The sequence below is a fragment of the Antechinus flavipes genome, chromosome 1 (genome assembly GCF_016432865.1).
Source record: "Antechinus flavipes isolate AdamAnt ecotype Samford, QLD, Australia chromosome 1, AdamAnt_v2, whole genome shotgun sequence".
Taxonomy (NCBI): domain Eukaryota; kingdom Metazoa; phylum Chordata; class Mammalia; order Dasyuromorphia; family Dasyuridae; genus Antechinus; species Antechinus flavipes.
Genome location: NC_067398.1, coordinates 580,764,663 through 580,781,352, shown reverse-complemented (window position 1 = coordinate 580,781,352; position 16,690 = coordinate 580,764,663). Strand labels below are relative to the sequence as shown.

At 32.7% G+C, this 16,690-nt stretch overlaps 1 protein-coding gene across 1 annotated transcript in view; it reads right to left on the bottom strand.

The window, feature by feature from the left end:
• PTDSS1 (phosphatidylserine synthase 1) overlaps positions 1-16,690 on the bottom strand; it is a 55,025-nt gene that overhangs the window by 31,108 nt on the left and 7,227 nt on the right. The window contains exons 2-5 of the mRNA XM_051970887.1: positions 15,098-15,189; positions 7,808-7,852; positions 5,034-5,158; positions 726-884 (exon numbers count right to left, since the gene is read on the bottom strand). Of these exons, the coding sequence (XP_051826847.1) occupies positions 726-884; positions 5,034-5,158; positions 7,808-7,852; positions 15,098-15,189 (421 nt within the window). The remainder of the gene's footprint in view (positions 1-725; positions 885-5,033; positions 5,159-7,807; positions 7,853-15,097; positions 15,190-16,690) is intronic.

Here is a 16,690-nt window from a genome sequence, read left to right as displayed (position 1 = left end):
AGAAAGTCAATGTTCAATTCCTACCTGTGACATCTGTTTAATTGTGTAACCATTATAATTACATATAATAATTATGGTCATATAACCTCTCAGCCAAAGTTTCCTCACAAAATGTAGATAATATCTATAGAATCTACTGTATAGGGCTATTAAAAGGGTTAACTGAGACAATGGATATAAATCTTAGAATGTTATATGAATGTCAATTATTTTTATAAATGAAATTTAAAGACTATTTACGGAGGATTTATATACAACCTGAAAAACCCTAATTGTCATTTTTATTTTAAAATAATAATACAAATGACTCTGACTGAAGATAAGTATTTCCAAATTGGTTTTCCCATATTTACATTTTTTAAAATCATTTTTAGTATTTTTTAAACCTCATTTCATTTTCTACTTCAAAATGACTCCTGAGGGAAGCAGCAGTGACCAAGTACTGGGCCCAAACTGCATTCTGAAGGATGAAGTATAAGGCTGAATGAACTTTGTGACTATAAGAGTTGTGAGATATTGACAAAAATCAAGATAAGTAGTAAAATCCACTTTTTGGGAGACTTTAAAATAGAAGATGCAAAATATCTGGGATGACAGATAAAAATTTGTGTCAAACCAAAAGAATGGATTAACTATAGTCTTCTATGGATCCATTTGATTGTATCCAGTTCATGAATTATCTACTTTCTAGATACATATTTTATGGTGTTTGAACACCTACTTACCTCAGTCAGCTCCCAGGTAATACTGATTGTCCAGCACAGTCCATAACTCCGAATCAATAAGGCCTTCATAGCCCAGCCCCAGAAATGTCCAAAAGCAAATATGTCAAAATGGCTGAGAATTCTTTCCCAGGTGATGACGTGACAGTTGACAGCATACTCCTAATTCACAGTTGGAAAAGTGAACAATTGAAAACACTGGGATACAAAAATTTTAAAGAACTTATAAAACTTGGACTGCAAGAATCTGTTTAGTAAATATAAAATGATAAAGTCTGGAATAATATTCAAAAACTTCTTGATCAATTTTTGTATTAACTAAATGGGTTCTAAAAAATTTTCAAGGAAAAAACTAACATGTTAGGAAGTTTATAAGTTGTTCTTATTTCTACTCTCTGCTGAAATAATTGAATTATAACAGAAAAAAAAATTAACAAAATTGGGCTCCATTCATAGTATCAATTTTATTCATTACAAAATTTCTAACAAAGTTTTTTTTTTTTAAAGCTCCTTAAATTGTGGTATTTCTATGATCTGTTTTTCATGTACAGAGCAGTCACATATGTTCTTGATGATTTATAACAGCCCTGTCAAAGAGGTGATGCCACTTATTTTTTTTTTTTTACATTATATAATTTGCTTATGATCATCCAGCTAACAAAAGAACTTCAGTTTCCTAAATTTTAACTTCAATGGTCTTTTTATTTATCTGCATTGCATTACACTTTCCCACTCTTTTCTCCTCAGGATCAAACTAATAAGGAAAAAACTTTCAGCAAAGTTGTTGCTATAATATATGTACAAACTACCTTGGCCTCCTAAATGCCTTTTCTCTGTTTCGGTCAGATATAAACTGAAATGCCAACATTCTGAAGGAAGACTAGGAGTCCACAGAAATTTGAGTGTGAATCTAGACTCTGACAATTACTTGCTGCAAGTGTGACAACAGGACAGTCATTTACTCTTTACATTGTTTCTTATCTATCAAATACAGGTATTACTATAGTATTTATACCCCCCAAACTCTTATTAGTACCAGATAATTTATGCAAATCACTTTATCATTTTCATCATTATAAGTTTGAAAATGGGGGAAGAGGGAAAAAAAAAGGAAGAAAATTAGCCTTTATCAAACATTTATTTGTGACAGGAACTGTGCTAAATGCTTTACAAATATATCATTTGATCCTACCAACTTGAGAGAAAGACAGCAGGAAAGACTAGATAATTTGAGTTTTTTTTTCCAGCTCAGGATCTTAAATTCAATAAACAGGTAATAATCTTCAAAAAAGTTAATTTCTTTATTGACTTTTGGTGGGGAAGACATAGGGGTGAGCTCTGAAACTCTCCTCAGACAGAGACCCACCCTTCAGAGGAGTTAAGTGGTTTCATTAAGATTAGCCCAGGACTATTCCCAATAGTTGGAACTTAAATGGTCTCATTCAACTGGAAATCTAGGCCTGGGGGCAGTGACAACATTGAAGGAATCTCATTCAATGGAAGCCCTACCCCAAGACTACCAATAAAATTACCATTTTGAACTTCAAATCTTGGCAGAAGCCCAAAGTAGGAATTATACTTTGCCAACAAAGCTCTCTTAACACAGCTGCCTGCCAGGATTCCTGCCTGCTGTGAAAAGACCCTCTTCTCAGTGATAACTTTTTTTCTTTCTCTGCCAGGACCTCTTGCCACTCAGAAGTCTATCTCCCTAGCAAAGCTAGATTCTCAGTGCCAATAAATTTCCTTTTTGCCATTCAGACTTTTTGGGTTTGTGAATTCTTTCATGTTGGACCTGCATCAACTAGGGGGATTCCCACAACTCTCTACATTGCCACTAACCGCATTATTTATGACACTGTGATTCAATAAGCATAGAGGAGAATTGACCATAATTATCCTCTAGACTAATCCATGATTGACAAAAATGCATCAGAAATTTATACCGGCAAGGAATTAATAGGAGTCAAAGAATCTGGCTCCTTAGGTATAGCACATTATCCAGCAATTGGAAACCACATATAGATCAAGTTTCTTTTCCTCCATGGCACACCGGTGTTATTGACTTGTAAGAAAACAATGTCTAGGAAAACAGTGCTATGTTCAAACCCATGACTCTGCTAGATGAATATTTAGCTTCTAAAGAAATTTCATCAATGTTTTCCTGAATTTCACTGAATTCTTTTAAGATCTAGGATGCAGCTAGTTGCTAATTATGAACCACTGGCTTAGTATTAGAGATTAGGCATCTTTGGCCAATAATTAAAGAATATACAACTAATATATTTCTTGCTGCTTCTATTTTATAGGTTTGCTGAAATACTAGAGAAAAGAAAGATAATAGTAAATAAAATTCTGAAAATTATAAGTTACTATCACATAGGGAAAGGGTTTGTTTTTGTTGTTTAAGTAAGAAAAAAGCAAATATAATCTTGAGATGTTTTAACAGGAGTAAGGATGTAACCAGGGGGGTAATGGGTGTTAAGATGTCTCATGTTATGGTAGTTAAGATTTGGGAGGAGGTGAGAGTAAAACTACATAGCTTTTTTCAAAAACTTTTTCAAAGATTGCTGGCAGCATGCTTCTAGTATGCTTCTATTTGAAGTCCTGTGTTCAATTTCTGGCTCAGACATTTATTATTTATCTATCCCTGGGCCTCAGTTTATCTAGAAAATCAGATCACCTCTGAAGTCCTTTCCATTTCTAAATCTATGACCCTATTTGAAAGGCAGCACCTTCAGGAAATAAAAGATTGGATTTCTTCTCATTAGTTTTCAGGAAAAATTAGGAATAACAAATAGGAACTGCAAGGATACAAATTTAGGCTTAAAGAAAGAAAAAACATCCTAACAAAAAAAATTAAAAATATGCATAATGTTCAAAGGCCTGTTTCTGAAGACATCTGCTTTCTTCTTGGAGGTCTTCAAGCAAAGATTGGATGATCACTTGTCAGATATGCTATAGAAGGGATTCTTGTGCTACTTTCTACTTTTTTTTTTTTTAATCTGCATTTTAATACATTTTTAATAAGTTTTTTTATTTTCAAAACATATGCAAGGATTATTTTTCAACATTGACCCTTCTGTTCCAAATTTCCTCCCCACCCCTTCCTCTAGATAGCATGTAATCCAATAGATGTTAAACATAGTAAAAATGTAAATCCAATATTGCCTTCTACTCTTATAAATGGGTTTTCCTAACCTCTTGATCTCAGCTATCTCTTCTCACTATGCTTGTCTCCTTTGGTAATCATATTAACAATTCAATTGTCACTTTTATATAAATGACTCTAAAACTTCTACAGTTAAAATTCTGTATTTCCAGCTTCCTGCTAGCACCTCAAATTCAACAGATTCTCAACTATATTTCTTAATTTTCCCACTCCCCATAACCTCCACAAACTAGCTTATATCCTTATTCTTATACTACCTTATATATCAGTAAAACATGCTCAAAACCTCGGAGAGAACTTTATTTCAACTACCTTATTTCAAAATTTCAACCAGCTCCCAAAACCTATTGGTTTTTTTTGCTTGGACAATATCCCTGAATGTCTAGGCTCTTCTTTTCAATCTCTTTGCAAATATTCCAATTGAGGCTCCCATACTGCAAACATTTTAGTTGGGGCTCCCAGATGATTATAAAAACGAATCTAGTTTTACCTTACTGTTTTACTCTAGTCTGTGCCCCTTCAATAGTCTATTACATATCACACACATTCTTCTTAATGTATTACCTGCCATGTCACTACTCAAAAAATTTCAGCAGCATTCCATAGCATGTAGAATAAATTATACATGCTGGATCCACATATATAAAGTATTCCATGATCTAGTTCCAACTTATCTTTCTAGTTTTACCTAATACATCTCTTGAATTATTCTATGTTCCAACTAAATTGCTCTATCATCCATTCCTCATTCTTCTCAAGTCCTCCCCCTATTCTCATCTCCAAGCCACTGTTTAGGTTGTCTATCACATCTGGACAAGCCATCATTTTCTACTGAAGTCTTTCTTTCCTTCAGGAATTGCCACTTCTACAAATCTTCCCATATTACACTGCCCAGTCTCAGGGGAGAATGATCTTTCCTTCCATAAATTCCTCATAGCATTTTGCCTGGGCCTATCCATTATACTTATTTTCCCCCCTTTATGTGCTAGTTAAATTATCGTACCTTTCCTTCATGTTATATTCTAAGATCCTTTAAATCTGGGTTGCTATCATATCTGCCTTTGTACTTCTAATACCCATTATAGCATTTTGCACAAAAAGGCACTTATTAAATGTCTGTGGAATTGAAATAAAGCAATTACCATGATATCAGCTTCTCGTGTAGCATAACGAAGGTTTGGGTCTAGCCAGTACATTACAGCTTTTACTTGCTCAAAGTTCAGGAAGAGAAGAAATACCAGAAACAGGAAATAGAGCACACTGAGACCTGAGGAAGACAAAGGCATGAGATGCTCTGTATAGACACATATTGGTTCCATAAATAAAAATTGGCCAAAGCATAAACATACATATATTACATGTACACACTGCTTAAAACCTAAGGATTTTATTTAAAATTAATGTTTATAATGGTTCCTTAAAATTCTGAATAAAACCTGGAAAACTTTTTTAATCAAACTGTTTTTATTCATGATATATGTCATGATTATAATATTACATATCTGTTCTTTTTAACAAAGAAACTCTAATATGTTACTTTAACAGTGTTGACATTCCTACCCCCCCTTTTTTACCCCCCCACCACTCCTTCTCTCTCTCTTCTTTGACTGACTGATTATTCTTTAGGGATATATATTAAACTGCTTAACTGTAATATGTACCAACTAAGGAATTCTGCAGGATTCTTCAATATGTTTAAAATCTACATTAAACAATAGTAATAATTAAAGAATTATTAATCTAAGATCTATCAAGATGAGTAGCTATTTGTTTTAGAAAGATTCTAGCTCATTCATTAATCAAAATAAACACAATTGGCAACAAATGGCAAATTCCAAGGTACCTTTCTGACCTAAACTTTTTATAGAAAAAATACATTAAATAATGCAAAACAACTCACAAATAAGGTGGAAGAAGTACAGGGAATCTGAATCTTCAGAGGAAACCCCGAAGGATCTTTGACCCATAGCTCAGGGCTTCAAAGATTATTTTCTAATTCCCTAAAATCTCTCTATTAATATTAATTAAAATTAGTTTCATATTAATATATAAAAATGCAAAGGTTTTAACAGTACAAATTATTAATATTTTATAACACTTCTTTAGCTATCACTGCTGTAATAAAGTAATCATAGTTCATTCAGTTTTCAAGAGTGATTTAGAATGTAGAATGTATATCTTAAGGATTCACTGTCCTTTTTTGTTTCTTTATAGGATTAAGTAACCAAAGAAGCAGTAACCACATTAATGAAAGATAAAATATATTACATGTATCTACCATATTTATTTTGAAATAGATTTTTTTAAAAAGCCCTCAAGTTTTTTATTCACTTCAACCAAAAACATTTTTGCAAAAAACTTCTAAGGGGAAAAAAAAAAGTCTAAACTTTCCCTCTCATACCTGAAGATTGTAGTCATTTTTTTTTTAAAAAAATGGATGACAGCCAGGTGACAAACAAAAAGCCAAAACATAGCACAATCTTCAAGAGTGGCCAGTGCCAAAGCTTTTGTCACTGTCCTTTTCCTGGATATTGGCTATAACAAAAACAGTGTTTACAATGGTAATGCAAGTGACTTTGGTTCACACAACCCAATCCAAATTTGGCTCTTTACTCTTCTCCAACAGAGCAAGTCTACAGAAGGGAATATCTGTGACTTGGAATGAAATAATAATAAATTATTATGTTGTGTACTGCAGTCTTCAGGCTGTCCCAATGGAGTCAGGGCAAAAAGAGTAGGAAGCATAGATTCAGATATAGAAAGAGCTCAGGAGTTCTAAAGATTCTTTGGTGGAATCATATACTCTAATCTATACCAAAACTAAGATCTTTCAACTATTAAAAAGAAAAGAAACTCCCAAACAGTTTTCTTTTAATGCTTCCTATAAATTAATGGCTGAATGGTAAAAGTAGAGATTCTCTACAGAGATAAGCTAGAAACAAAGATTAATTTGCTTATTATGCTAAATGGATCAGCTGTAGTGAGAACAATTAATAAGTATTCAATAAAAGCTCATAATAATTTATGGGTATATGAGATGGTTATATTAGTTTTCCAAAAAGTAGCGAAAAATCACCAAAAGAGAAAATTAAGAGGCTTATTTAAAACTTTCTGAGTAGTTTGAGAGGAAAAAATTCAACACTTTAACCTTTTTAATCTCCTTTTACAAATCTTTTGATCTTCTCCTTTCCCTATTTTTTTCTACCTCTTTCCCTTACCATGTCACCATTCAGAAGAAATTATTCCTAACTTGGTGACCCAGAGAAAACCAATGGGCTTCTAAGATCTATTTTTCTATCAGTTATAGCTATGATTATGTGATATTAACTTAAATATCCAGGCTAGAAAATTCAGAAACCCTGAATGAGATGACTGCCATTAAAACAGGGGGAAGTGAAACCTCTATAACACTCTATATAAAATCTATTCTTTTAAACTTCAGTATCTGAAGAAGTCAATTAAACAATGAACTTGGTCAGGGACAGAAATGAAGAGGGTCTGTTAGCTTTGTCTCATAACCTATCCATTTCTGCTCTGTAGCACTCTACCATGAATTTAGGCTCCTGCATGTTTTCTGCCTTATTTCTCTGCCTTTTACATTTCCTGTTGTTCACTCAATGAGGACAGGAAAAAACAACCAGTATTTTCTTTTATTAATTTTCAAACATTTGAAAATAGGATCTATACAAAAAAGGTAAACATTCACCCATTAAGAAAGATATGGCAACAGGCAATGCTTCTATAAAAAGAATGTTATATGCATTAACTGTTGCACCAGAAGTCATCATGGAGATTATATAGATTTCTTGCAAAGCTCTGGAATTAGTAGTAGTTAATAGCTAAGTTTAACAATTATAATAGCATAGAATGATATCTGGGTACAAACATTCATATATATTAATCCACTTAAACTCACCAAAAACCATTCGCCATAAAGCAGGATGTGGTCGGGTAAAAGGACCTGTGGATAAAAATACCAAAAAATGATCATAAAAAAAAATCACTTAAATAAGAAAGTGAAACTGTGGGTTCAGATAACATTAAACTTAAGAAATAATATCAACACAAAAAATCTTTATACTGATAATTTTGAGTGAAAGACTATATTTAAAAACTTCATCTACATTAATCCTCACAGCTATCACTGGCAACCTCCATTTTAATAAAAGGATAGTTCTATAAATTGACTATAACTCAGAATGAGTTCCGCCCCCCCCCCCCAAAGCAACAATGTTACGATGGTTGAAAGATGTAAAAAGAAGGTAAAGGAAGACAAATATAAGATTATTTTGCTTGTAAATTTTTAACAACTAAAAAAAATACATACACATTTGGAATTCAGAATTTTATCAAGTGATCTGAGTAAATATCAAATTTGAAACTGATATGATGTTAAAAGCAATAGCTGACAATCACAGAACTGGGAGACAAAAACATTATGACAGGTTGAAGCAGTAAGGAGCTAGTGATAAGGATGATACAAAGTTCTATTTGGGGGTTTTAAAATACCAATAATTCAGTGTAATACTTAAGTATGACTAGAAATGTTCCCCCTCACTCCCAGTTGTTTACTAAATTAAGTTCCTTTGATTACCATTTCTAAAATTGCTAGTGAATGAGGTTTTTTTTTTTTAAACATGGCTAGTGATTGCTTAGAATCTTCCTTTGAAAATTACTTGTTTTTATGGCCTGACCATTTATTGCCAGAAGAATGGCTTTTAATTTTATTGTTTTGTATCAATTCTTTATATATGCTGAAAATAAGAACTTTCTTAGAGGTATTTGTGACAAGTATTTTTCCTAATTGTTTCCTTTTTAATATTTTTTTTTCCTTTTCTTAATCTTTTTTTTCAAATATTTCCTCCATTTTTTGAATATTGGTATTTTAAAGCATTTTAAAAAAATATGATTATCAATTGGTGGATCATCTCCTTTAAAAACAGCCTGTTTGACAATTTTCAGACTAAGAAATTGAAACCATTTCTAGTCATAAGAAAAGGTACTCTACAATTTGGAACTATGCTCAAAAAGTTATCAAACTGTGCATACCTTATGATCCAGCAGTGTTTCTACTGGGCTTATATCCCAAAGAGATTTATATCCAAAGATACATATATATATTTATTCTATATTAATATATTAATATATTAATATATTAAATATAAATATATTTATTTATATTTTATATTAAATAAATATAAATAAAATTATATATATTAAATATATATAATAAATATATTAAAAATATATATAAATTATGGCATATGACTATTATGGAATATGATTGTTCTGTAAGAAACAATCAGCAGGATGATTTCAGAGACCTGGAGAGACTTACATGAACTGATGCTAAATGAAATGAGAAAAACCAAGAGGTCATTATTAGCAACAAGACTATATGATGATCAATTCTGATGGACTTGGTTCTCTTCAACAATGAAATGATTTAAGCCAGTTCTATCTGCTCAGTGATGAAGAAAGCCATCTACACCCAGAGAGAGGATCACGGGAACTGAATGTGGTTCACAATATAGCATTTTCACTCTTTTTTGTTGGCATTTTATTTTCTTTCCCCCTTTTTTTTCCCAATCTGATTTGATTTTTCTTGTGCAGCAAAATAATTGTATAAATTTGTATGCATATATTGGATTTAACATATATTTCTACCATGTTTAACGTATATTGAATTACTTGTCATCTAGGGAAGAGGGGAAAATTGGAACACAAGGTTTTGCAAGGATTAATGTCACAGAATTATCCATGCATATGTTTTGTTTGTTTGTTTTTTTGCTGAGGCAATTGGGGTTAAGTGACTTGCCCAGGGTCACATAGCTAGGAAGTGTTAAGTGTCTGAGACTAGATTTGAACTTAGATCCTCTTGACTTCAGGGCTGGTGCTTTATCCACTGTGCCACCTAGCTGCCCCTCATGCATATGTTTTGAAAAATAAAAAGCTTTAATAAAATAATAATAAAAATTTTAAAAACATAAAAAATAAAAATGGCCTATTTATATCTCTTAATAATTTATTGTGGAATGGGTCTCACTCTTATAAATTTGAATTAGTTTTATATATATTCTGGAAAGGAAACCTTTATCAGACACTTGCTACAAAGATTTAGCCTACCTATTTGTCTTCTTTCTCATTTTAATTATGTTATTAGATTTGTTTATGCAAAAACATTTAATTTACAATAATCAAAATTGTCTATTTTATCTTACATGATATTCTCAATTTTTTTTGTCATGAATTAGTCTAGATCCAAAAGATGATTTCTTCCTTATTCTTGTAATTTGTATATAACATAATCTTTTTTTATGTAAGTCAGGAATCTTTGATTACAAAAACACTGCTCTTTTTCACTGAACCATGACAGGTTTCCTTGCTGTTATTATTACCTTCCTCGGGATACTTTCCAATTTTTTAATACCCATTCTAAAATATGTGATTCAAAACTGAACACAATATTCTGGATATGGTCAGAACATATGAGAAGGTAGTATGCCTATCACATTTCATTATTTATCAAGATCTCATGTAACCAACATTAAGGTTAAACAGGGCTTCTAATTCAATCATTGTATATTAAAAGTGAATACACTGATGATGTCCAGAAATAGAAAATGTTTTGTCCAAGATAATAACTTTGTCCAAAATAATACGACTTTAAGCTAAGAAAACCTTGTGTTCAAATTTCACCTCTTAAACTTACTAGTTATAAGACTATAGGCAAAAAATGTCTGTAGCAGCAATTGGGGAATGACTGAACAAGCTGTGGTCCATGAAGGTAACAGATTATATTATTATATAAAAAATGATGAACAAGTTGATTTTAGAAAGGCCTGGCAAGATTTACATGACCTGATGCTAAGTGAAACAAGCAGAACAATAAAAATAAGAATGTGAGATCATCAATTATGAAAGGCTTGGTTTTTCTCAGCGGTTCAGAGAACCAAAACAATCTCAAGACTTTAGACAGAAAATGCCTTCTGCAACCAGAAAAAAAAACTATGGAGATTGAATATAAATCAGCACATGTTATATTCACTTTTTTTCTGTTTTTTTTTTCCCTTCCCAAGTGTTTTCCTTTTTGTTCCCATAGTTCTCTTCCAAAATAATTCATAAAGCAATGCATATTAAAATGAATAAATTTAAATAATTTTAAAAAAAGACTGTAGGCAAGTCTTTCTTCTATATAATAGGGGGAATATCTTTAACATTGTTAGGAGACCAAATGAATAACAATATTTGCAAACTTGAAAACACTGGAAATGTCAGCTCTTAATTGTGCTGATGAATCACCATTTTTATTAGGGGGAGGGTTACTTCATATTTGAGCCTCAATCTACTCCTCTGTATGATGCAGTGAATGGGATAGATTAAATAATCTCTCATAGAGATTCTCAAAGTATGTTCTAGAGAATTCTAGGGATCTCTGAAACCCTTTTAGAGGGTCTACAAATTCAAAAATAGTTTTTATTTCCAATATGGTAAATGTCTATAAATATGATCGAGATAAACAAAAACTCTTTGGAGAGATCCTCAATAATTTTTAATAGGATAAAGATACTGAAAACAAAAGTTTGAGAACCACTGGTCTAGTTCTTCTAGAGACCTGTGCCCTTCTGGGCCTTGGTTTCTTTAAAATAAATAGTGGGTTTGATGATTTCTGAGTTTCATTTCCAATGTTATATTGTATGAATTTTATTGTGATCTTGAATATATTTTAACTTCATCTTAGAAGCTCTATCTCAGTTGGCAAAAGAAGTGCACTAAGGGCCAACTAAATGGTACAGTATATAAAAGCACCAGCCCTGAAATCAAGAGAATCTGAGTTCAAATCCAGATTTGTAACACTTACTAGCTATGTGAGGCTAGGCAAGTCACAACTCCCAAAAAGAAAAAAAAAAGTGTACTGAACATTATATTTTATCTCTCTTGAAACAAAACAGAGAGATGGAAGATTCTGCAGCTTAAATAGAGACTAAAACTTCATTTTAACATAAGAGGATTTCATAAGAGATCTTCCCTGGGGAACACAGGAAATATCCATCAGAAATCAAACAAAATTACCACAAGCTACTTAAAGTTATCTGGATTTACTCCCAAAGAGTCTCTTCTACTATCTTATGGAAACCATCTGTTACTGAAAGCTTAAATTCTTGCTATGAAGTTCCCTTGAGGAAATCTATATACTACTGAAAAATATATATTAAAACCTTGACTTTTCAGAACATTATTATCAAAAAAAATCTCCCTAAGCTACAAATTTTTGGCCAAAGGATTATAAAAACCTCCTGTGCAGAGATGATCTGATGAATGGAAGGAGTCATAAAAGGACATCTTTGCTTAAGAAGGTGACAAATGACAGAAGGAATATTCAATTAGATAACAGAAGACCAACTGAAGCTTATCAAATATGCAGCTGATATGAATTTGGAAGGGCTCACTAAAGTATTGGGCAACATCACTGGGATCCAAGAAGGTCTTCTCAGGCTAAAACAATGAGCTAATGAGGCAAACTTTAATAGTGATAAAAGTAAAGAGTAAACAACTGGACTAGTTATCAGATGGTAAAGATAAGGCAAAGTGAAAGTTCATATAAAAAATATGGGGAGATTTTGGTGGACTTCAAATTTAATCTAATCTATATATTAATAGGAACATAGTGACCAAAAGGAGGGAGATAATTAACAAAAAGAAGAGTCAAAAGACGAAATACCTTCCTTCAAGAAGTTAAAGGACTGTCATGTGAAAAGATTGATTTTATCTTATCTGGGTAGAACTTGGGTCTTGCAGAGGGGCAGATTTTACCTTGATGTAAGGAGAATCTTTCACATATCTAAAAAAGGGAATGGTCCTCCTCCAAGCAGTAATATCTTTTTTCCCCCTACTGGAGGCCTTCAAATACAGCAAAAATTCTTAACTTTTTTTTTTTTTTTTTTTTTTTTTTTAAAGAAAAACACCACCACCAACAACAAAAAAAACACCAAAGTTTTTCCAGAGCCTTTTGGCAGTCTGGTGGAACCTATGAATTCCTTCTCAGAAATAGGTTTATGATCTGCATGCATATTTAAAGTCAATTGCTAACTCTCTGTTAGAGGTTTGTGAAAATAAAATTGCAGTTTTCTATGCTATCCAAGATTTTGTATTTTTTTATCGACATTTATGAGGCAGTTAAAGTGATCCAGCACATAAAGTGCTGAGCTTGGAGTCAGAAATAATGCAGTTCAAATAGTCTTAGACACTCACTAGTCACTTAACTCCATTTGCATCAGTTTCCTCGATTGTAAAATGAGATAAGAATAGCATTAACCTCAGAGTGCTGCTGTAAGGATCAAGTGGGATACTTGTAAAGCATTTAGCAGTGTGCCTTGAACATATAATCTACATATAAACAGTAACCTAATTATTATACATGAATCTATCCATGGATTCCAAGGGTTAAAAATCTCTGAAGTAAAGTATACAAGACCATTTGTTAAGAATATTCAGCTATGAAATACTATTGTTCTGTAAGAAACAACCAGCAGAATGATTTCAGAGAGGCCTAGAGAGACCTACATGAACTGATGCAAAGTGAAATGAGCAGAATCAGGAAATCCATCATACATGGCAACAAGACTATATGATGATCAATTCTGATGAACGTGGCTCTCTTCAACATTGAGATGATTCAAACCAGTTCCACTTGTTCAGTGATGAAAAGAATCACCCAAAGAGAGAACCATGGGAACAGAGGGTAACACACAACATTGCATTCTCACTTTGTTATTTGCTTGCATTTTGTTTTCTTTTTCTTCTTTCTTGATCTGATTTTTCTTGCGCAACTAGATAACTGTATATATGTATGTAAATATGTATACACATATTGGATCTAACATGTATTTCAGCATATTTAACATGTATTGGACTACCTGCCAGATGGGGGAAGAAGGTGGAGGGAAGGGGAAAATTTGCAATCAAAGGTTATACAAGGGTCAATGCTGAAAAAATTACCCATGCATATGCTTTGTAAATTAAAAAAAAAAAGAAAGAAAATAAAGAACATTCAGGAAGATTCCAATTCAGCAAGCCTCTGGAAAGGATTCTTTCCAATTCAGCTGGATTTATTATATGCTAAGAACTATATTACGTGCTATAGACACAAAGAGAGGTAGAAATATTTTCTGCCTTTAAGGAACTTGCATTTCAATAGAGATAGAACATAGAAATACTTACATAAAAATTATATGCAGGATAGATGGAAAGTAATACAGAAGGGGAAAGCACTAGCATAGAAGGACCCAGAAGGGCCATATGCAAAAGGTAAAATTTAAGCTGAATTGTGAAGGAAGTCAATGAAACAGAAGCAGAGGTAACAGAACCAAGGAACTCGGGGAAAGACCAATGGCCAATGCAAACGCAAGAGGGACGAGAGGTAGAGAGTCCTGTTTAAAGAGTGTACCTGAATGGAAGAGTTTGTAGAGAGGAAAGTAGTAAGGGGCTATGCTAAGATGAGCTTTCGGGTTTATATGATTCGGAGCTAATATTGTCAGATATGTGTTTTTGGAAAAAAAAAAAAAAATCACCCTGGCAGCTGGAAATGGGACCTGTTCTTCTTTATCTCTCTATTCCTTCATATTGTCTTTTTGTGACATTCCCCAATCTTTTTTCTTAAATTCTCCTAGATTCTTAGATGCTGACTTAGGCCAGGATAAGGTTTTCCACACCAAATCCTTGAATGTAGAGATGAAAACACAGAGATGTGACTTTCACAAAGTCACACTACTAATTAGTAGCACAATTGGGAACAAAATTCAGTAAAGATCTGATTGTTCAGTATTGAGCCACACTCAGAACCTGTTGGGCAAATAAATTCCAATACCTCTCAACAATAAGTCCCTGGTAGCCAAGAAGTGACATATGACTGACCTCTTATGAATGATTTGAATCCAGGTCTTTCTGACCAATGCCAGAACTCTTATTTACTATACTATGCTATCTTATCAGGGAACAATCTATTTCAGCCCTTACAAAGTTTTCAGTCCCTTTATTTCTAAAATGAGTAACTGAGACATGGAAAAAGGTGTTGTGAGTTGTTCTGATTAGGCAGAACCAGGTTTGCAAACTACACTTCAACTCCAATAGCTAGACCAAATTGTTTCCAATGATTGGAAATAGAATTACAAGTAGGTGGAATGGAATAAAGTAATTTATTACTTACCATTGGGAAAAGCTAATACACTGATGATGAGAAAGAAGAAAATAACAGAGAGGATGCCTTTCCAAATATTATCTTCTTGAACAGAATCATCCCTGAAAATGAAAAAACAAAATCAAAGTATTGTTATATCTTGTTGAGTATAGCAATGTCCAAGAGATTCACTGTATGTAAAAACATGTCTTCTCCTTAGACTTCAATTCAGTATGTTTTTTTTTTTTTTTGAATTCAGTATGTTTTTTAAATAAGAAAACTGAAAATCGGAGGAAAGTGAGTCGGTGCAGAGAGAGACATATTCATGAATAAAGAGAAATGGTTGTGAAGATCAAATATGGAAACAAATGCCTGAAATATCTAAACAATAAAGGGGGCAATACTGAAAGCCTATCTTAGATTCAGTCCTACTTGTGTTTTTAAAAATTCTCTTCTCTAATAGACTCCACCATCCCAGAGAGATTAGGGGTGGTAGGTTCTACTGCCTCTCTCCCATAGTCACCACACTTAAAGAAATGACCTCTAGGAATAGATGAGAAAGGTAGAATTCCCAGTGGGAGTCATACCAGAGCCATTCTGAACTTAGTCTTCCTTTATAAAGTTAAATGGTGATCAAATGGCTGAGAGAGAATAGAAAAAAAAGAAAGAAAAAATACCATGTAAAAGACGCCTAAAAGGAAATCTTTGGGAAGAACAAATCATATTCATTACTGAAACAAAGGAATCATAAGCAAGAATAAAAAAAAAGGAACAGAATTATCATAAACCAAAGAAAATTTTCAAGATTGACAAGAGTTTTTGCACTAGCAATGGAATGAAGAAAGACTCTTAAAGTTTACATGAAGAGAGTAAACTAATAACACATTTGGCAACTGGAAGGGAATGAAAAAATAATAATATCAGATTGGGTAACAGGAAGATTACCTGAATTATTGATAATGATAAAAGTGGGGAGATATGGGAGGGAATTAAGTTCAGCCTTTCTATTCTTGTGTTTGAGTAGAAAAATAAAAGCAAGATGAGAGAGCAGGAAACACTGTTCTGAATGGGAAGATAATGTGCCTCACTGAAGGAACAGCAAGCAGCATTACTTTTTACTATCATGTAATGATTTGTTTCTGAAGGGTGACAAGAAAAAAGGGAAGGCAAAAAAAATCATGAAGAAAACTAAGCAACAGGGTTGAACAAAGTAGAAAAATTTAAAGGAGAAAGTGGTTTTGGGGAAAAAAAATTAATTATCCAAATTATTCATATGCCTAAAGAATTGTGAACTGTTTTAGAGGGCCAAGATGTCTCAAGATGTTGCATATCTATTACATGACTGATGTTTTGATTTGTCACCAAACTACAGTTAAAAAACAACAACAACAACAACAAATTAATTTGCTCCAGGACCAGTGCTACCATATTACACTTTTGTATGCTCGTAACATCAAAGCTGCTAAATATGCAATACAGAGAGATGTCATCATGTAGAACATGCAATCAATTCACTTTTCATTTGGGAATTACTGGCAGATTAAAAACCAAACAAACCTGTAAGTCTAGTTTGAATGAGAAGTACAAAAGTAACATAATTCAATTTATTATTTTGATGAACCC